This window comes from Carya illinoinensis, chromosome 13 (genome assembly GCF_018687715.1).
Source record: "Carya illinoinensis cultivar Pawnee chromosome 13, C.illinoinensisPawnee_v1, whole genome shotgun sequence".
NCBI classification, from domain to species: domain Eukaryota; kingdom Viridiplantae; phylum Streptophyta; class Magnoliopsida; order Fagales; family Juglandaceae; genus Carya; species Carya illinoinensis.
Window position 1 is genome coordinate 11204829 of NC_056764.1, and position 23494 is coordinate 11228322.

The window sequence follows — 23494 nt, forward strand, 5'->3', positions numbered from 1 at the left end:
TCGTCGTAACTGTCCAACAAATCAGTCCCACATGTAGTACTGTTGATTCTGCTCCTTCCACCTCCAGTGATGATGAGGAGGCCGTGACGCCGGTGAGTAAATTCTTGAGATCATTCGTAATAGCTAGCTAGCTAGTTTTGACATGAGTTTGCATTAAAAAAAAAAACAAAAGAATTTTTTAATATTAAACCTCCGTGAATTTATTTTATGGCACTTTTATTAAATTTTTTACTAACACATGCTTGCATGCATTCGTACGTGCTCTCTGCTTTTGGTGAAGGACTTGGAGGAGGATGAGGCAGCAGATACAGAAGAATATACCTCCGCTAGCCTTGTGGTCTCGATGCTGGCAGAGATAGGAATTTATGTTTTTTTATTTATTTATTTTTTATTTTAAGGATGTTAGGAATTTATGTCAGTGACGACGAATTAACGATCTAAGTAAAATTAGTTATAATAAATAAGATCGATTTTGTTCTACCTATTTTTTTTATTATTTTATTTTCTCATTCAGTAAAAACATAAAAACCCTTGCCATTTATGTCTTCTAAGAGATTTAAAGACAATGTACCATGAATGATTGGTATTTAAATTACAGAACATGGGCAGCTCTCCTTCGTGGAAAATGGATGGGATGCTAAGTGTTTATTCCATCCACATCCTTTTTTTTTTTTTTTTTTTCTTTTTGTTTTTTTAATTGTATTAACTGATTTAATATGATTGTTGGCATCTTTCATCCTTTTTGGGTCTAGCATCTTATAATTATTTCGTGTGAATCTATATACGTATATATATATATATAAAATATGTTTGCTTAATAAAATTGAAGTCGTACATCAATGGTACTAATTTGTATTGTTTTAACTTCTTATATGAATATTATATTGTATTGGTTATGAAAAATGATAGACTACCAACCACTTAACAATTTGTTTACAACTTTAGATTAAAGTAATATATTTTTTAAATTTTAATTGGACTTTTGTTTGTACAATTATATTCTAAAGGCTATGTGTAGAGAACATGTAGTAAAATGCTTATATGACATAATTTAATTTTAAAAATAAATTTTAAAATCTTATAAACCAAATATTCTCATTTAAATAATATGGATGGTGTGTTCTAAACACATACTTGAGATAAAATAACTCATATATATATATATATATATTAATCATTTAAATAGTTTAAGACTTAATTAATTATAGAATAAGGAAAGCTGCACAAAATTAAGCTTCTTGGCCAACGAATTTATTGAGACATATCTATAAAATTTTGTGCTATGAGTATGTGGATTTCTTCAATGATGACAAGCCATCCTGACGCTGATTCAGATGAGTGCCTTCTGCCATTTGTGAATCTTGTAGAGTGATGGTTACTTGGGATCATTCTTTATACCAACTGTAATAAAATTTTTTTGATGGAATGGTGTAAAGTATGATATAATAGCTCAATTAGAGGGTGAGAGTCTCCATGAATAAAGAAGGAAGGCATCGAGAGAAAGAAGGAAAATGAATAACAACTTTCATTCAGTTTTTGCATGAAAATGACAGGTACCATAGTGTTCCACCCAAATAGGTCTGACACTGCAGACATAACTAACATATTCCCCTTCTAGAATATTCTATAAAACAACCTACATATTACTAAAACGATATCTAATTGATTAATACTGTAATAGGCCTTAGGCATTCGGACTTAAACTAACTCTGGACTAACCAACGTTTATTACTACGGCCCAACACACAAAAGCAATAACATAGATTAGTTACAATAAGTGGACCCAAAGGCCCGTCACCTCTTCTGACCCAGCCAACTCCACATGACCAAACCCTAAGTTAGGGTTGCTTCACTTCAATTCAGCTTCTTCATTCAGTTTCCCCTTTTGTCTTGCTACTGAAGTGTCACAAAGTCACCCCCATTAAAGTACCTTGCCCACAAGGTGTGGGGAGGAAACTTCAACTGTTCGTATGGCTCCCATGTAGGATCTTCAGTGTGCTGACCCTACCACTGCACCAAGCACTCCGTGAGGGTTTTGTTCTTGCATTTTTTGACCTTGCGTTTGAGGACTCGTTCTGGCTCTGGCTTAGGAACTCCTTCAGCATTAGTGGGGAGTAAGGTGGGTAGAAAGACATGCCTCCTACCTAGTTTCTTCTTCAGCTACGATACATGGAAAATGGGGTAGATGGCCGCCGTTGGAGGAAGTAGTTGCTTGTCTTCTAAGTGATGGGAAAAGGACCGTAGTACCTTGGGGCTAGCTTCAAGCTTTTGTGATGGGCTACATTGAATTGCCTTTAAGGCAGCATGTGTACGTAAACTAGATCTCCCTTTTGAAATTGCTGATCTTTTATTCTTAAGTCATAATACTTCTTCATTCTATTTTGAGCTCTCTATATATTTGAGGATGTTGTTCATGTAGTCTCGGGTCCTTAGAGCATCTTCCACTACTTCCACCTTAGACAATCCTAGCACATAACTGGTTAGCTTAGGAAGGGGGAGGGGGGAAGGGGGGTAGCTGTATAGGGCTTGAAAAGGGGGTTACTCTTGTGGATGAATGTTGGGTGGTGCTATACCACCACTCAACTAGAGGAACCCACTGAGACCAATCTCGGGACCTATCCCCTGCAAAGCACCTTAAAAAATCTTCCACACACTTATTTATAGCCTCTGGTTGCCTATTTGAATGTGGGTGATAGGCATTGCTAAAAGCCAACTGCACCCCTTGGATTGTAAACAATTCTCTCTAGAAATGACTTGTAAAAGTACCATCTCTATTAGATACAATAGAGTTAGGCATCCCATGGAGCTTGAGCACATGTTTGTAAAATAATTGGGCTATGGTTTTGGTTATATAGCGATGAGTGATGGGGACAAAGTGGCTATATCTGGTGAATCTATGCACAACAACCCATATACTATTGAACCCATGGGATGGAGGCAAGCACTCTATAAAATCTATTGAAGTTTGAGTCCACGGTTGAGATGGGATGGGAAGGGGTTGGAGTAGGCCACTAGGCCTTGTTTGGTCAGTTCTGATACCCGGGCAAGTTTCACAATTTCTAATGAAAATTTTCACATCATTCTTCATACTTTCCCAATAGAAATCTCTTCTAAGCCTGTGGAAAGTTTTGTCATACCCCGAATGTCCCCTAATGGAACTTCCATGCAACAACTGTCCCCCACTAATTTCTGCTTAAAACTTGTGGCTTCTACCCTCTGTTCCCCACTTTCCTCTCTCCTACATAAGGCATCTGTTGCACTGTTCTCAGGACCCCTTTCATACTCAACTAGCATGTCATATCCCAATAATTTTGAGTTCCATTTTTGCTTCATGGGTGTCCCCACCTTTTGCTCCAGCAGATACTTCAAACTCTAGTAGTCTATTCATTCCACAAAAAGATGGCCCAGCACATATGGCCTCCATTTTTTGCACTGCCATGACTAGTGCATAAAGTTCCTTCTCATATGTCAACAAGTTCAGAATTCTGCCCTTCAAAGCCTGATTGTAGAAAGCTATGGGTCTGTTTTCTGCATTAATAGAACCCCAAATGCTCTTCCTGAAGCATCACATTCAATTACAAAGGGGAGGGAAAAATTAGGGAGAGCCAAAGCTGGAGGTTGACTTACTATTTTTTTAAACAATTGAAATGCCTCCTTTGCCTCCATACTCCAAACAAATTGGTTTTTCTTTAAGAACTAAGTAATGGGGCTGCTATACTCCCGTGCCCCTTAATAAACCTTCGATAATACCTCGTTAGGCCAAGAAATCCTCTTAAGGCCTTAAGAGATGTAGGATATGGCCAATTTGTTATTGCTGCCAACTTATCTGAATCAGCCCTCACTTCTTTAACCTAAATCACATGGCCCAAATAAGTCACTTCTTGAAAAGCAAACCTGCACTAAGATAACTTTACCAACAAACTGTGTTGTTTTAACACTTCAAAAGTCAGCTGCAAATGCCTAAAATGATCATCCAAGTTAGTACTATAAACCAAGATATCATAAAAAAGACCAATATGAACTTCCTTAAATATGGTCTAAATATTTCATTCATCAAATTTTGGAAAGTGCTAGGGCATTTGTCAACCCAAAAGGCATAATTAGGAACTCGTAGTGCCCTTCGTGTGTCATAAAAGCAGTTTTAGGCACATCTTCATGTTTAACCCTGTTTGGTGGTACCCCAATCTCAGATCTAGCTTGGAAAACAACCTAGATCCACTCAATTCATCTAGCAATTCCTCTACCATGGGAATGGGAAACTTATCTTTAATGATCACCTTATTCAAGGACCTATAGTCGACACACATCCTCCATGTTTCATTTGCTTTCCTCACTAACAACATGGGTGATGAATATGGGCTTTGGCTCGGCCTTATCACTTCTAAGGTTAGCAACTCTCTCACAATTTTCTCTATTTCATCCTTTTGGAAGTAAGGATATCGATATGGTTTAACTGAAATGGGTTGAATGTTTGGCTATAGGGTGATCCTGTAGCCAAACTACTTCATGGGATTGTTTCAGGGGTAGGCCTTTTGGGTCACCAAAAACTACTTCATATTGGTTTAGGAGTTCCTAAACAGGAGAGGGTATTTCTGGGTTTGTAACATCAACATTTACCTCCACTACTTGCAACAACAACCCCTTCTTTTCCAGCTTATTATTCTGATTCATGTTCCCTTCCTCAATTAACTTGGCTGGACATAACCCTTTCAACTCAACTTGATGATTGTTATAATGGAATTTCATAGATAAATCTTTAAAATTCCATAAGATTGAACCTAAATCATACAACCATTGCACCCGTAACACCATATCACAACCAGCTAGTACTAGTACAAATGCATTAGTAACACAAACATTCCCCTACACTTTAACTCTTAAAGCTGCACAACTACCATCACTCAACACTTGTACCCCATTAGCCACTCTCACTTTTATGTTTTTACTAGCATCAACTGGAATTTCCCATTTTTTAACCATGGTAGGGTCTACAAAATTATGAGTGCTTCTAGAGTAGATCAAGATTACTACCTCCTGATTACCCACTCTTCCTTTAACCCTAATAGTTTTAGGATTTAAAGACCCAATCAAGGCATGTAATAATATTTCAAGTTGGTCTAAATTTTTCATAAAATCCAGCACCTCTCCTTCATCAGTCACTTGTTCCACCTTCAATGTATCATTCGGATCATCTTCCAGTTCTTTAATCAGGAATTTTGGGATGTTGGCACTTATGGTCTGGATTCCACTTGGAATTGCAATAGTAACAAAGACCCTTATCCCTTCGGTCTTTCATTTGCTGGTGATTTTTTGTATGGGTACTATGGCCTTTTGTGGGTTATTAGAAAAATGGTTGGAATGGCTAGGTGGGTTTCTTAATATTCCAAGTTCTTAATTGTACCCCACTCTCTTCACACCCTTTTTACTCAACCCGATAGTTTCTTCTTGGATCTTTACTAAACTATAAGCCATTAGCAAATCCACTGAGAAAACATGTTAGTTTATACTCTTCTGACAACCCCCTCAGTCTATTGGATAACCCTTCAAAACTGGTCTTACACTCTTATACTGTACCTGTTTATTTTAGCCTTATTTAAGCTTCCATTGGATCATCATAAAAGGATGGTCCAAACCTCATTAGTAAGGCTCGGGTTAACCCCTCCCAATCCTGCACAGTTATAGATTTCTCAACTTATGTTGAGGCATAGTATGGTAATAAGCAAAATAATGGTTGGTTTTGTACAACCATCCATTCAGATCAACCCCATGAAATACTGGAAAATCAATCCTTACCTACCTCGGCATCTAGTCTTACTCCTGCTCACAATGAGTAAATCTTTGTTGTTGGTTGTCTGAAGAACTCTCGCCCCTTGGTGAGTGATTGTTTCTTTCCTGTAACTCCACTGTGATGGTTGCTAACTGTTGCATTACTGAATTTGACTGTCTTTTCAAAGCTAACATTTCGGTCTCTAGGTTTTTGAGCTGTGAGTCTGTGGATTTCTTCGACTATGAAAAGCCATCTTGAAGCTAATTTAGATGAGTGCTTTCTGCCATTTTTAAAGCTTGTAGAGTGATGGCCACTTGGGATAACTCTCTGATACCAATTGTAATACTATAATAAAGCTTTTCTGATGGAATGGTGTAAAGTATGATAAAATAACTCACTTAGAGGGTGAGAACCTCCTTAAATAAAGAAGGAAGGCATCGAGAGAAAGAAGGAAAATGAATAATAACTTTCATTTAGTTTTTGCATGAAAATGACAGGCACCAGTGTTCCACCCAAATAGGCCTGACACTGCAAATGTAACCAACATATTCTTCTTCTAGAATACTCTATCAGACGACATGCATAATACTAAGACGACATCTAACTGATTAATACTGAAATAGGCCTTAGGCCTTTGGACGTAAATTGACTCTAGACTAACCAACGTTTACTACTATGGCCCAACACACAAAAGCAATAACATAGATTAATTACAATAAGTTGACCCAAATGCCTGTAACCTCTTTTGGCCGAGCTAGCCACCCGACCAAACCCTAAGTTAGGGTTGCTTCACTTAAGTTAAGCTTCTTCATTCAATTTCCCCTTTTGTCTTGCTTCCGAAGTGTCACAATATCATGTGATGAGTGGATTGAGATATTGAGTTTAAATCTATTTTAATTTCTTTTAAGGGAAACTCTCATCATTCATTCATTAAGAAACTTACATCCATGACTGGGTACATTTTGGAATGTCCTCATATCAAACATGACATCATAAACTAAAACAATGTATTTGGAGCTCCACCAGTACACTATTTTTTTTTTTTTTTTGTGGCTAGTTTGGTTTTCACTTCTGCTGATACTTTCTACAAACAAACGTCTAAGAGACAGTATTCTCTCTTAAACAGAGGCTCAACATCACCTTTCATAGAAGGAGAAAACTCAACCTCTACAAAAAATCGGAGAGATGGACCTTTTTTTTAAAAAAAATTTAATTAACAATAAGGAAAACAAAAAGGAAATGAGTAAGTACACTATTTTAACTTTTAAGTAAAGGGGGTTATATACCATAGAGTAATGCTAGATATATGCCACAAATAGACAAGCAACATGCATACTTTTTCGTAAAAATGTGGGTCACACTAAAAAAGAAAAAGTTTTCTTACATTTTTTCACAAAGGGCCTACGCAATACTTGTCTATTGTGTCTTTTACAAATTATTCTCATATGCCATATATCTCACTTAATAAAAGAATAACCAAAGACCAGATGGATGGTTTTGAAACAAGGATTTGTATTAATTTGGTAAAATTTAAATTGCTTAGTTGGATAATATATTACTATTTGGTTTTGGATTGCATAAAAGTCATACATAATTTTAATCTTTTCAAAATCTTATGTTTAAAATATGGTGCACATAAGCTGGAACTCAAATAATTCCTGTTGGCAATCTCAATCAAAGTTTTTGGATAAAAAAGAAAAATTATAATATTATTGATTATTCATCTTATTGGATATTTAAAAGCCATTTACATTAATTAGTACAAACAATTATTAGTTTTTTATTTTTATTTTTATCTATATGTTAACAAGCTCGACAATAATAGTATATTTATATACTAAATTACAAGCAATAGAACTTCTAAAAAAATGTATTTTACCAAACAACCAATTAGAGTTGTATAGAAACTAACTGAATTGAACGTCAACGATTTGAACAGGCCAAAATTGATTAAGAACTGGTCAGCCAGTGGTAGGAACTGTTAGGATCAACCGACACTGGCAAGTTCGATTTCGGTTTGAACTATATTCAAACAGCCAAACCAACTGATATAATATAATATAGTTTTTTTTCTTCTAATATAAAATGACGTTGTTTAACTTAAGTGAGTTAAACAATATAGTTTTTTTTTTTTTTTTTAGATATGTTTCATAAAAAAATATAATAGAAATGACATGGCATCGTCGTTTTGTATTAGGGTTGAAGCCCTAACTTAAGCCTCGCATCCCTCTTCGTCATATATTCACATAGCTCTGTTTCTCACTTTCTCTCTCTCATTTATATTGTTGTTTCTCTTAGATATCTCTCTGTTGTCCATTGGTGAGACTCAACTCACCGGCCCTGTCATCTTGATGTTGTCTCTCTCTGCCTCATGACCCATCTCTTTCTCTCTCATCTCTCTTCCATTAAGTTAAATATCTCTCTCTCAATATTATCATGCCTTCTCAAAATTTTGGCAAGATTCAAGCTCATTCACGGAGATATTTGATGTGGATCATTTTAGCAATACATTGAAGAATGAGTTCTTTTGGAAATTGAAGTGTGATTTATAGTCCAAAGGTAATCTAAGTGTGATTTATATGGCTAATCCTAAAAGTTGATGAAAAAAATTATCATCCCAAGGCCCAAAACCAATTGAGAACCATCGAACTGATCAAAATTGCTCTGACAATTTTCTTCCCCATAATTGGTCTGTTTGGCCAATTTTATACAAATAAAAAGTAGGTCGATTCAGTTTCAGTTTTGGACCAAAACTGAATTGGTCAGTTCGATTTTTGACCCCACAACCCAATATGGATATGATACTAAAAGTTTATCTAGACCTTATTCCCCATTTCACTTTAAATATAACCAAAAACAAAGTAACGATAGTGTTAGGGGATTTCCTCCCCCTAGGCCTAGAATCTGAGCTCGATACCATGAGAGGCCCAGGCCGACCAGACAGTTCACCAGCCCAATTAAAGGATTCCTGGCCCCAAGCAGAGGTCGTCTTATAGCTATAACTTTTTTTTTATTAGCAAAAAGTTTAATGAAAGTTCAAAACATTACAAATACTAAAGAAAATTTCACATGCTTTTAATACTCATTTTGAGTGAAGTTTTAACCAACACAAAACACACCCTTTTGTTTAGGATGATGATGGCTTAAATTTCTATATGAAAGTATGCACTCAAATTTCACCAAGGTGCACACTTAACAATTAAAATCACTCTGAATGGGGTATGATACTCTTAACAATGTAATATGTGAGTGGAATAATGTAAGTAAACCCAAATATCTCACATATAAATGATAAGAAGAAATGCTTGCAAGAAAGAAAATGGATAGTCTCATGGAAGGATGCCAAAGATAGAATTTATGCCACACTTCATTTTATAGTCATGTCAATATCTAAATTATGCAATCCTTAAGATCAAATAAGGACTTTATTGGGAGATAATGTAGGGTAAATGAACGGAAACATATACTATGTGGGTAAAGGTAAAACTAAGAAGTGTTTTCAAGAGTAATTAGACTTTCAATTCTCCTTGGAGTTTTCATTTCGCTACTTTTTCCAACTCATTTTCAATGAAGCACTATATACATATATCCATATATTTTTTCATGATACACTTCTTCAATTTTACAATCTTTCTTTTTTTCTTTCTTTTTTTTTTTTTTGCTCTTTTTTTTCATCCTTTTCTACTAATTTTTTTTTTTTTTCGTAATCCCCACACTTTCATTACACTTTCACCACATTGATGTAAATTAAACAAGTCTATTCTTGGAACACTTTGGGAAAAGGGTTTAAGAAAGAAAGGCTAATCAATAGGCTCAACGGGGTGACTAGCGGTAATGTATCAATAAAAAAAGGTTGAGGCTCAAAATAAACAAAAATGGCCTAATGTCATCTCTCAAAGACTAGCATAATTCTTCAACATCCATGACTTTTTGGGATTAAAATGTGGCATAAAAAATTGATTTGGATTCGGCCAAAATAATGTATAATGAGACTAAAGCCACTATATTTTTTTTTTTTCCACATCCAAATGAAATTTAGAGTAGAAGAAAAATAACCCTATGAAAAAAATAGATTGGCTCAAAACTCACAAGGGTTAACAGTCTCCACATTGTCATCTTCAAGATTTTCTAACCACATTTATCCATCAACAGGAGGCTATGTATGTGTAGCTACGTGCTTGTGTAGTAAAGTGGTCATTAAAACAATGAAACTCTTTATATAGAAGTAGTATAATGAATTCCACATAATCTAATACCAATAATCTTTTTATTTTATTTTTTTTAAGAAACAAATAATGACTACACGAAATAAAGGAAAAAAAAAGAGAGAGAATATATTCAACAAATGATATTGACTTAAAATAGAATAACTCATCCCCCAACATAAATTGAACATTGTCCTCGATGCGAAAAGTTCTATGCTCAAATAGATATCTTTAATATGAAAAATCAAAATATAGTATGAACATGAGAATTCAGAACAGTATAAGTGGGTGAGGAGATAACTACCTAATCAAGCTGATTATTAAAAAACTATATCCGGAAAAATATTAGCTAAAAAGAAAAAGGAAAAGAAAACTAGGTACTAAAACAAAGATCAATTGAAAATGAAAAAAGATAGAAAATAAATAAATAAATAAATGCACTTTTCTAAATCCACTAATCTATGAGAAAATTGTAGATCAATCTTGATAAGAATGATCCTCTAGTGCCAATTCTTCAACTTCTGGACTCTCGATTTCTAAAAATGGTTTCAAACTTTGACCATTAATTTTAAAAATATCACCATTTTTAGGATTTTCAAACTCAACTGCCCTATGTGGATACACTATGTGCACTATGAATGGCCCAACTTATACTGGACTCACCTAATTACTATCAAAGATTGGGTAAATGATACCAACATCCAAATGTTTTAACACTTAGGCTCTCACCACCTCTTGCATGACAGGGTTTAGACATCTTTGTGATTCACGAGAAGTTTTAGCATCCTCTTCCAAGTGAATTCTATGCATAACCATTGATGGACTAATACCATTGATATTAGCAATTGTCCAACCTATAGCTTCCTTATGTTTTTTGAGTACACTTATCAACTGATGCTCCATTGAGTCATTTAAATTTGAATCTATAATGACTGGCAAGGTTTTAGAAGAAACTAACAATATATATTTTAGAGTTTCAAGCAATGGTTTTAACTCTAACTTTGGGGGCTCCACATCAGATGGAAGTGGTGGTGTGGAAGATAGAGGAAGAGAGACCACTTTTGATTGCATCTTCAATTGATTTCTCAATATCAAAACTGCACCCAAAATGAGTAAGACAAGCTTCTAGAGGGTCCTCACAACTTGCATGTACGAAATTGTCCTAGAAAAAACTCTCAATCATATTAACCTCACAAACATCTTCATCATCTGGTATTTGCTTGCTGTTGTGGAAGATATTAAGCTCAACAATCATGTTCTCAAAAGAAATTTTCATCACACAACTTTAACAATTAATTAAAGCATTATATGTGGTTAGGAAATGGCGATCCAAAATAACATGAATTTTTGTACTAACATTCCTTGATCAGGACATCCTCAACAATACATTTGGGGATTTTAACAGACCTATCAGCTAAATGAATTGTCATTTGAGTGGATTTTAGCTCCCCTAAGCCTAACTAAGAATATACAGAATATGGTAGTAGGTTCACACTTGCCCCCAGATCAAATAGAGCTTTCTCAATTTGATGATTTCCAATGTTACATGAAATTGTAGGAGATCCAGGGTCCTTATATTTGACTAGATATTTACTCTAAGTGACATAATTAGCTTGCTCGGTCAAAAATGCATTTTTTGGAACATTATTCTTCCTTTTTACTGTAACAAGATCATTAAGAAATTTCGCCTAGGCAGGTACTTGCTGAATTGCATCAAGGGTATATATTAATTTGTACTTGCTTAAACACCTCTAAAATATCATCAAATTTAGCATTTTATTTGAGGATTTTCCAACTTCTAAGGAAATAGGGCTCTAGGAATAAATTTCTTAATAGGCTTAGAATGACTACAATCATTAACTTTGAGGGACGTTGGGTTGACATTTTTTTATCTGCGGAATCTAACTCCTCATCTCTTATTTGATTATCAACCTATTTACCTGACCTGAGGGTGGTAATGGACTGAACATGCTCTTGTCCTTAAGTAGAACTAGATGCATTATTAAGGGTAAACTATCATTTTGGCTTGGGTATAGGTTGACTTGGAAATTTTCCTCTCTCCCTCTCACCAATATGGGTTGCAATTGGCCAACTTGACTCTCTAATTTTGAAATTTCTTGGGTATTCATTGAGCAAAATTTTTCATCTCTTGAATGGCCTGGTTAGTGGATTGCAAGGATGCATTAAGAGACTTCTCTAAGGATGATTGCTGTTGTGGTGGTGCCACAAATGGAGGAGTCAATTGAGGAATAGGAGGATAACTTGGATTTGGTGGACGGAATTGACTATGCTATTGCATCTGTGGTCCACCTAAATTCATGGAAGGTTGATTCTACCTCCAAGAAAAATTAGGATGATTCCGCCAAGTAGGGTTGAATGTATCTGAAAAAGGACTAGCAAACAGCTTTCCAAAATTATTTAGTGCATTTGCTTTCTCAGCCTAGCACTCTGAATAAGCCTGTGAGGAAGGACATGTTTGTGTTATATGCATGGGACTAGAGCATATAGAACATACTTCATCTTGGACTTGATTGACATAATTCATGGTTCGAGTTAGAGTTAAAGCTTCTATCTTACGAGTGAGATTGTCTAATCTGACCTTAATATCATGATCCTCACATAATTCATACAAACCTCATTTTGTGACTGTCTGGGATGATATCTCTCTACTAGTAGAAAAGTTCCATTGTTGTGAGCTCTCTGATAAATTTTCAAAAAACTTATATGCCTCATCATCCGTTATACTAAAAAATCCACCAACATTCATTGACTTAATCATATTATGGTTTGCCTGAGTTAAACTATTATTAAAATATTGTACTAGTCTCCATGTCTCAAAACCATGGTGGGGACACTTTAGAATCAAGTCCTTAAATCTCTCCCAACTCTCATAAAATTTTGCATTGTCTTTTTGATAAAAATCAACCATCTCTCTTCTCAAAGCATTGGTTTTTGACATTGGAAAAAATTTAGAGAGAAGTTTTGTGACAAGGATATCGCAAGAGATGATAGATCTAGAAGGTAAAGAGTTAACTCAAGCCTTTGCCTTATCCTTCAAAGAAAAAGGAAATAAGCATAGGTAAACTAACTCATAAGTGAAGTTCTAAAATCAAAAGGTAGCACAAATTTCAAGAAAATCCTTTACATGCATGTAAGGATTTTCTCTCTCAAAACCATGAAAAATGAGAATTGGTTGAATTATTTGTGGTTTCAACTCAAAGTGTGCTGCAGTAGTTGTAGGCAATACTATACATGATGGAGGCTTGATGGTAATGGGTGAAAACTTGTTGTGAAATTTTAATTATACTCAAAAGTGCACGAACCATACTGAAGTATAGTTTTAGCAAGAATGAGGTCGAATCTACATGGACTTGTAAAAATGTAGGAAACCGATTAAATATAAACCAAATAAATTCTAATCTAGTTGAGATTGATGAGTTGTAAAAGAAAATAAGAAATTAAAAACTAAATAATCAATTAATCAAAGCAAAAAATAATTAATTTAAAGAACTAGTCACAAGAAAAAGAAGAACTAAAATAAACTATAAAGATAAAAATTAATCTAAACAATGAATAAACTATTAATGGAAAGTGAACTAAGGTTTTGGAATCCATCTCATTAATTTTATAATAATATATTTATGAAAACTGATTCTTCCCCAACATCTACATGATAATCTAGAAATCAATTTTGTTATCATAGAAAATTTCATCGATAAAACTCTTTTTTTATTATTAAAATATATATATATCTAAAGTATATTTTTCTTCGCTCAAAGATATGAAATCAAATCATCACTTGTATATGTTAAAATAAATCACAAAAGATATAAGATTTTATTTTTGACAAAATTATAAACCAGGCTCTCAATTGATATGAAGTAATAACAGTATATCGTTGCCAACATATATAATTGGGGAAAAAAAATCAATCTCATAAATAATCCTTATAATTATTAAATCAGGTTCCATCCTCAACCTTAATTAAAAACTTAACTATACATGTTCATGAAAATAACTCTAAAATCTGAATGCAAATAAACATCAAAACAGTATTTAAAAGAAAATGAAGAAGAATAAAAATTATAATACTCTCAAAATGTAAACATAGTTCTAAAACTGGAGGTAAAAGTCTATTTTTGTTCTTCAATCCGCACGGAATGCTCCAGTGGCACTAGGTAATCTTGTTTTTGGAAAGAAAAATGCTATTTGCACACGGCGTCGCGTACCCTTCGCGTACACGCCGTCCACGTGGCAAGATTAATGAAACGGTGCGTTGCGCACAGCATCGAGGATTCCACCGGGGCTTATCGTTCTGCCTCCCCTCTTCCTTCACGTACAGAGTGAGGATGAAATTAGGGCCAGACGGCTGCCAAAACACTTATCTCGTTTCACTGGATTCCAAAAATTTCTAGGTAAACCATTGTTCAGCGAAACCCATTTGAAAACCAAGTCGTGCGAAACCCAATTCAAAACCAGAAATAAATCCATTGAAACCATGTCTACCCATTCCAAGTCGTGCGAAACCCATTTCAAAACCAGAAATAAATCCATTGAAACCAGGTCTACCCATTCCAAGTCGTGCAAAACCCATTTCAAAACTAGAAATTTCAATAGATCTACCAGGTCGTGCGAAACCCATTTGAAAACCAGAAATTTCACCATTGAAACCAGTCGTGCAAAACCCATTTCAAAACCAGAAATTTCAATAGATCTACCAGGCCGTGCGAAACCCATTTCAAAACCAGAAATCTCACCATTGAAACCAGCTTGTGTGAAACCCATTTCAAAACCAGATATGTGGTGCACCTTCACGCTGCAGAAAACACCCATTTGAAGCCAGGTCGTGTGAAACTGATTGGTCAGGGAGCGAAGAAATTTCCCTCACCTTCGCACTTCTCTCGTCGGCAATTCCAGAAGCCTTGCGTCCATTGTTGAGGTACGCGTTTAGAACTTGGTCATCCTACTGTTTAGAAGTTCATCTTCTTTTGCATTTCGAGAATCCCAGTAGATTTTTGAAGGTGCAGGGTTCCAAAAATGTTGAACTCAGGAAACGATTTGAGTGTGGTTTGTATTGTCCACATTATTTTGGAAATCACCAGATCTTGTCCCAAGAAAAAGAATTTGGGCCTAGTTATATTGCTCTACTGAAGAGGTCACAAAAACAATTTGCTATATGTTTTGGCCGTGATTAGTAGGTTTGGCTTTATTGGAAGAAGAATAATCTTGTTGAATGCCTTGTTAGAACTTATAAACTTCAGAATTTTGATGACACAAAGTGAAGTTGTCCTTGAATCCTAGCCTGATGGTTTGGATGATTTTAAGATTTGGGGTGGATTTGGGCGAGCACAAGAAATGTGTCAGGCTATATGTGAAATTTCAACTTGATTGAGCTTTTCAAAAACTACTTCTTCTTATTTTTTTATAAGTACTTTTCAAAAACTGCTTGCACTATCGGGAGTGAGATTAGAATTTTACTTGGAATAAAAGTTATAAAGTTGGGGGACAGAGCCTTCATGGTTAACAATAGAAGTAGTTGCTATTTTTTTAGAAAAAGATTTTGGGCCTAGTTTATGAAGCATTATATTGCTTGGCTGAAGAGGTTAAAAAAAACATTTTGCTATCTGGTTTGCCCGTGATTAGTAGGTTTGGCTTTATTGGAAGAAGAATAATCTTGTTGAATGCCTTGTTAGAACTTTTCAACTTCAGAAATTTTGTTGACACAAAGTCAAGTTGTCCTTGAATCCTAGCCTGATGGCTTGGATGATTTCAAGATCAAAGGTTGATTTGGGTACACATTATATTACAAGAGAAATTTTTAGGAATTAGGAACCCAATTTTTAAGACATTAATGCAAAACATGAAAGTTGTGGGCTGAGGATGATGAAGAAGAGGCGTTGCATGTGAGACCTATATTGTTCATGCAAGTTGGCACATTAATTTGGTGAATTGGGTGTGGAAGTTTTAATTGGAGAAGTTACTCTTGGACATGCCGATATTTTTGTTTATTCTGGTGTTAAACTTATGTCTAGTTTGAGGTGATATACTTTGGAGTTGGCTTACTCTAATTGATATCATTATTGGGATGAAATAAAAATATGAGTAAATTGAATAATACTACTCATCAATATTATTATCTTTTCATCATCTCATAATATAAAATTAAGACTGTATGAGAAGATGACTAAAAAAATTATGAATAGATTTTTTTTATATAAATTATAAAATTAAAAATATTTTTAGAGAAATTATATTGGTTGATTGTAAAATAGGATATAAAATAATTATTTTTTGATGTTCATCTAACATTTTTTGCTTCAAATGTGTATAAAATCCCAGGGATTACCATATTGTAAGTATTTCAAATGGGTAGATGGCCATGAATACCCATTGTCGGACCCAAGTGAAACTCACATTGAAATTTTCAACAAGGAGAAGGAGCTGAATAAAAAACTGGTCGATATTGAAAAGATCATTATTGATTTGCGTAAAAGAGTAGACGACTTCGAGTTCATACTATCCAATAGAAATGAGGAGTTACTGAAAGAGTTGGTGGCTGTTGTACGTGAAGCAGAAATAAGACGTTCACGCATATTAGTCCGTGGGTTTTGGGCTTTAGCATTTGTTCTAGCATATTACTTGGTGGTTATGTAGTAATTTCAGATTAGTGTTAGAATTTAGTTGCTGCTGTATACATAATGAAACTTCATATATTAGTGAAACTTGTGAACCATGTTTGCCACTGCACCTGAAACATGGTTCTCTTACAAAATCCATGCATTTTTTGTCATCCATTTCTTGTATTGCATGGAAATGATTAATGGGATGGATGTTGTAGTTATGTCAAAACTGTAATTATTTTGTATTACTGAATGACTTTGCATGGAAATGATTCATGCGGCCAGTGGGAATTTAATATCAACTTCATGATGAGACTTTTGCATGAAGTTTTGGTAAATTATATGGCCTCAAAACGCCAACCTGTAAATAACTTCTATTATGTCTTGCCTTATTGTCCAATATCCTGTAAATGAGAAGCTCTTCAATGTCAAGATAGAAATCCAAGTAATTTCAGATTATCTAACCTCCAGAATAGGAGGAAACGGGTCTATAAGAGTATTGTCTTTACAAGAGAAATTAAATCAGCCCACATTCTATCATTCACCTCACTTAGTTAGTGAACGACAATCCGAATGCCACAAACATGAACTTGGGCAGCAAGAACCCAGAATATACAAACAATACTCAACATGTAATACTGTCTCAAATTCCCTTCCCGACCTGGTGATTCCGACAATAAATACATCCAACATTTTTAATAGCCCGTACGCATGTTCCACATGAACTTCATTTCCCTGAATGACTTTGGCTAATCACGTACAATCCAGACAGTGCCCCTTCAATATACTTCCTGCTAGGAGACATTCGGATTATATTCATTAATGAGTACCTACACAACACAATCCGAATTTTGTGTTAGATAAATTACAAAATTAAATTATGTGATTTATTGGTGATAAAATTATTGGCTATAGTCTGTATATATAATTTAAATTAAATCATTTTCCTGCATTCATTCATAGCTTCTGTAGCTATACAACTAATTAGGCCAAGCAAATTCAATGACTATTACTAATAATTCAAATACTCTAATACCAAGATTACCAAAGTATCAAAGTATTTGAATACTCAAATGATCCACATTACCAATAATAAACTTAAAAGTCACTGACCATCTACGGGTTGTGATCCATCAATTGGTTGTGATCCATCCATCCCAAAGAACATCTGCAAGGAGTAATAGCAGTTTCTTAGTGTAATGTCAATATTACATTTCTCGCTAAAAAAGCAATAGAAATATTACTATTTCTTGACTCGCGATCATTGATTCTTGGCGCTCCATTCGACATTTTTCAATTATTGAGTTGTCTTCAACAAGCTGGAGATAACATAAAGATGGGCAAAAATATAATACAACCCAAATATCATTTTCCTGGCAAATAAACTAGCAACCGAAAAATGTAAACTTTCTAAAGTTAATATACCTGCGACAATCCAACTTCACACATATCTTTTTCAGATGGGCCAAATAAATTCCGACGCGTATCTGCAATGGTGTATCTCCTCCATCCCTCTAAAATAAAACAAGTAATCTGTGCATGTTATATATGGAATGCGTTAATAACATATCAAAACCAATTAATAACATGTGATATATTTGGACTCCCAAGTTTCGATAGTGAAGTACCTGTTTCCGTTTTCCCTTGACTGTTGCATTCTTCGCCTTCGCTTTAACTTTCTGCATCTCTTTTTCCATTATCGATGCTCTCCTCAGAGATGGTGGTCTGTCTTTCCCTCTTACTACTAGCGGACTGAGTACTTTCTGTGAACCCGCACATGTAGCTGTCTTCGGTATCGAAGGAATAACATTGGAACCAGTGCATGTTCTTGATGGAGGTTCTTGGCTGAGCCATCAGCAACTCCATCATCTAACTGAGCTGTCTCGGCAACGACATCCGTGGTGGTTTCCATACCATCAGCTCTATCTTTTCCGCTTTCTTCAACTTCAGCGGAGGTCCTAGGGATATCAGTTTCGGAGTCTTCTATATCATCTCTTTTGTTTGCGGTGGATCCAGTAGTCATAGCAGAAGTTGGGTAACCAGCATCGTACTAAAAGAAAAGCGAGCATTTTTTAATAACATATGACATTAATATTAAAAGTCAAACTAAAAATTTACAAAAGTTTAAGAATACAATTGTATCACCTCTTGAATATTGCATGGATATTGGTAGCCATCTAGCTGTTGCATTAGACCTGGTGACCACGTAGGAAGTTCTCCATAGTAATCGTGCATGTGCATGTAATTTTTGAATGTTAGAGAAGTTGACGATATGCCCTAACATGTTATTACACAAGTTATTCATGTACAAAATCCATGGATATCAACCCAACATAGTCCAACAAATTTACTAAAAAGATAACACACCGTGGTTGAGAGATTTGAGCTAGATGGTGTTAGGGGAGATGAGTGTTCTTCCCCTTTTTCCATGATGAGACGATATGAACTGTAAAATTCTACAAAAGTAGATAAAATATGCCTTACAAGTAGTACAAATTTAATGAACAACTTGGAAATAAACACAACTGAACTTGGAGCCGAAATTTAGAAATACTTAACTTAATTGGTCTAAAAAGAGTCTGAAAATAATGTCATAAGTTTTCCAAATTAATACCAAATTGACCCTTTGATTTCAATTAACAATATCAAAATCGATTCAGCCATAGCATTGAAACTACTCAAATGTTTGTCTAGATTTCTACCTTCATCAAATTTGAATGAAACTTCAAAATTTTGTTTCTAACATAAATAAACGTCACTGCCATGTATATAATTAAGCTCGGGATTTTAGCTTAACATATAAAATGGAGATAGATATGAAGCCAACGACAACACTTGAAATTACCAGTAGTTCAAAGTTTTAATTCGAATTTAAAATAGCAAAAACACGTCTTCTTCAATTAAACTAAGAATTTATTTTGGTACATTTTCCATAAACCAGCATGAAGTGAAAATGCAAAGATACTTATCCTTAAAAAAAAATTGCTGAACACTTTAGCACCACGAAATTTCTTACAGACCCGGATTTTCAATCTGATGCCTGATTATCAAGATCATCAACATGCCGCCAAAAGGTTAAGCAAAAGTTGATGAATCATTTAGTTCCATCAAACCCGGGTGAAGTCGATGAGTTAGATTTTATTTTATTCTGTTGATTCAACTCATTGAGTTGTTTTATTATACAGATTCAATGGCATCTTTATGATAAAGATATTATACATGAAGAAGCTGTGCTAAAGTGGGATGATGAGAATCTATCAAATATGCTGATGATTCAGATAAAGTTTTGGTTAAGCAGTCAGAAAAATTCTTTCAAGTAAGTATTATTATTAACTTAACTTAAATTAACTTAAATTAAATTAACTTAAATTAACTTAAAAAAAAAAACAAAAGGGGAAACATATACTAACTTAACTTAAATTAGTTGTTCAAGATATGTTAACGACTTTGTAATTTCATTTCTTTCACAACGACTCTTCTTACTTAGTCAACAGATGAATATTTCCCATTCATTTTCTCCTCTTACCTCTAAGCCTACAGATGAATTTCCTATTCATTTTCATTCATCAAACTTAAAATACCATCTCTCCCATATTGTTCAACTAGAGATAAGGTTAGCACAACCTGAAAATCAATGGCCATCGTTGGAGCCATGCAAATACACAAGCAGTAAGTTTTTAAGTCCGAAATCACGTTAACTAACTACACATTCTATACAGAGCATTCTATACAGAAGATTTTCAACATGAAAATAAAATTTGACCCAAACGTGAGACCCATTAGATTTTGTACACAGACCCAAACGCAAATCTGCTGATTTCTAGAATAATGTGGACAATACAAACCACACCACACTCAAATCGTTTCCCGAGTTTAACATTTTCGGAACCCTGCAACGACAACAATCTACTAGGATTCTAAATGCGTACCTCAACAATGGACGCTGAGCTTCTGCAGCTTGAACCAATGGACGAAAACCTTCTGCAGCGTGAAGGTGCGGCTTTGAAATGGGTCTTCAAATGGGTGTTTTCTGCAGTGTTGAGGTCTGGTTCTGAAATGGGTTTCACAGGTTTCGCACGACCTGGTTTCAAGCAATACTGCTACAGCTTCAGTTTTGAAATAGTATTTTTCTTTGAAATGGGTTTCGCACGAACTGGTTTCAATCATTTTTTTTTTAATATATTGGCTGACGTGGCATTAAGCCACATCAGCGGTTTCGCAACGGGTACCCCACAGCGGGTACCTGTAGCAGTATTGTTTTGGAAAAGTCTGAATGAAGACAAGTTGGGGACCAACTGCGCATCAATCGATGTGTACTATTTAATGAAACGGTGAGTTTTAATCAAACACGCTCGCAGCTGCTGCCAACGATTACCCATTTCCATACTTGCCGTTCTTAACATCCCCTTCTGGTTTCTCGCTCGGAATCTCCATCTCCCCAATCAAAAATGTTAGAAAGTGGTTAAAATAGCATCCCTGTATTCTTTGTCAAGTATTAGCATCCCACAACAACTCAGATCAGTATAAAAAATCCACAGAAGAAAATGCACAAAAAAATGTCTGCTCAAATTAGAAGTACTTGGAAACCCAAAAGCCAATTGTCAATCTGAAAACCAAGAACAAATAACCACGCAACCTTGACAGTAGTGAGAACCACAGTGGCATGCTTCTCCTGCCACTCCGACAGATCTTTCCTCATGTTCGAAGCTGTCGTAGCCCCATCGGACGCCTCTGCTTCTACTGCATCTTCAACACCAATTCATCTATTACAAAATGAAACTCGATTACGAAATGAAACCTCCAGACAAAATCCAAATAAAAAGAAAGAAGAAAAGTACAAAATCAAAATGGAATTCACGGATTACCTTGCATTGGGGAATTCCGAAATGTAATAGCGGTGAGTCTTTTAACGAACTCACATAGATCGTCGGTGACCCCAAACTTTTGGCGTTCCGACTGGCAGTATGCGGCGAGGGTTGATGAACTGGCGACCGAGAGCGAGGAGAGCTGATAGGGTAGAGTCGTAGACTGAGAGTGCGTAGTCGGTGAGTTCACGTTTTTTCTCTGTCTATTTTCTCTTTTACGACATTCTATTTCGCCGATGCCAATTTGAGTTGCTAGTCTAATTAGTCCGGGAACAGGGTGTAAGTCTTGACATGGCAGTACACCATGTCATCTTGGTGCACGGATCGGTCTGCCAAGACGCTGGTACATAGAAGTACTGTACAGTACGTGGTCTATTTATAAAGAGTAATATTACATATAATCATTTTTACATACTCTCTAAACATTCTATTAATATAATTGACTGAATTAATTTTTTTAATACATAATCAATTACATCACTTGAATACATAAAAAAGTATGTAAAAGTGACTGTACATAAAATTTTTAATTTATAACATGTAAAGAGCCCAAAGTCCCGTTTCTTTTGCCCTTGCACGCTACTTTCTTCTTATCCTTTCATTTTTATATGAGTTTTACTACGTATAAATAAAATAGTTTATTAATTTACGTATTAATATTAATTCATTCATATTTAAAATTTAAATTAATACTGTTTTTAATAAAATTTACTTGTTGACCAATCATATTATATTTATATACATATTAGTATATAATTATACTTGCAACTAAATTTTTTTTTATATTTTTTTTTACGTCAATTTCACGTCAGCCTTTTCCGTGAGTTTGTAGTGTAGGACTCCAACTTCAATCGCTTTACACTCCGGCCATCAATCCACAGTACCTATTATTTTATTTTTCTTACTTCACTTTAATTCAACGCCGGCTGCTTTGTTTATCTTCCTTTTTATTCTATTACCATTCTCAGTAAAAGCCTAAAGTCTATCTTCTCCCACAGCTCAACGAATATTAGTCTTGCAATATAATTCTTCCTCACTTCAATTCCTAATCAAGATAAAGATAAAGATAAAATTTAAAGTTAAGTGAGAAGATTAAAATATTTCAAAACTAATAAAAAAATATAATTATTAAAACTATATAATTGTGATAATGTTTTATTTAAAATAGTAAAATCATGCACAATTTCGCTATTATCAACAGCCTTGGAAGCATGAGAAGTCTATGCTTGAGTGAAGAAGGGAGCAACACGCCACCTCACTAGAATTGAACCCTAGATAACCCTGAGGGGACAAGTGAGTGTAGATCATTAGGAGCTCTTGATCCTTTGACGGGAGAAAAAGGAAGAGTCTGACAGTGCTCATCCACAGGCAGTACAAGGCAGAGAGTCATTACACATTAAGTATACCTCCTAGAGAGACACACCACATTAAATGAACACGATGGAAGGAACTACAGAGGGGACACCAGCCTCTGACACAGAGCATGGGCGACTGATCCCATGGACCAGGTATAAAGGGGAGACTCTCAAGTATCAAGATACTCTCTAAACACTCTAGATTCTCTACTTTCCTATTCTATGCTCTAAGAAGATACTGATTTTGGTATCAGAGATTCCCTGTTTTCTTTGTATCCACCAGCCCAAAACTGAGGACCCGAGCTAATGAGGGCTTGGCCTAAAGGTGTATGAAACAAGACATTAACAGTGGCGCCGTCTGTGGGATTCTGATAAACTTTATGTGTCCTTCTATGCCTATGAGAATCTGTTCTTAGGCAACTCGGGAACAAGACGAGACAACGGTATTAATAAGCACGGAAACAAAGATCGTGGAAATAACTCAATGAGGAGGGAAGGAGAAGAAGACGAGTGATAAAGCCATCAATAAGCTGAGAGACAACGTGACACTAAATGAATGAGCAGACTCTAGTGGTGTTGGAGGGGGAGCCAACACCATGATAGAAAGGGAGCATGCGCAGGGTGTCCTCCCACCCCTACCTGAGTGCGCTCCAGCAGAGGGCAAGGTGCGAGACGAGTACAC

The 23494-nt window shown here is 35.2% G+C and overlaps 1 protein-coding gene, 1 long non-coding RNA gene and 1 other non-coding gene across 3 annotated transcripts; 1 reads left to right on the forward strand and 2 right to left on the reverse strand.

The window, feature by feature from the left end:
• Positions 1-12809: 12809 nt before the first annotated feature.
• On the forward strand, positions 12810-12918 carry LOC122293130. The gene has a single exon (XR_006237183.1). It is a non-coding gene; the product is annotated as a small nucleolar RNA R71 (small nucleolar RNA).
• A 4785-nt stretch (positions 12919-17703) lies between these two features.
• Positions 17704-18126, reverse strand: LOC122291848. The gene is made up of 3 exons (XR_006236781.1): positions 18018-18126; positions 17837-17911; positions 17704-17760 (listed from the first exon to the last, which is right to left on the reverse strand). It is a non-coding gene; the product is annotated as an uncharacterized LOC122291848 (long non-coding RNA).
• A 100-nt stretch (positions 18127-18226) lies between these two features.
• LOC122291463 lies at positions 18227-18864 on the reverse strand. The gene is made up of 2 exons (XM_043099186.1): positions 18738-18864; positions 18227-18642 (listed from the first exon to the last, which is right to left on the reverse strand). The coding sequence occupies exons 1-2, from the start codon at positions 18831-18833 to the stop codon at positions 18337-18339; spliced, it is 402 nt and encodes a 133-aa protein (XP_042955120.1). The 5' UTR covers positions 18834-18864; the 3' UTR covers positions 18227-18336.
• Positions 18865-23494: the final 4630 nt, after the last annotated feature.

Excerpts from the sequence above, each read along its gene's own strand:
- LOC122291463 (XM_043099186.1), bottom strand. The coding sequence starts at position 18,833 with ATGCACATGCACGATTACTATGGAGAACTTCCTACGTGGTCACCAGGT. Across the intron at positions 18,643-18,737 it reads ATCCATGCAATATTCAAGAG|TACGATGCTGGTTACCCAAC; the intron begins GTGATACAATTG and ends CTTTTCTTTTAG.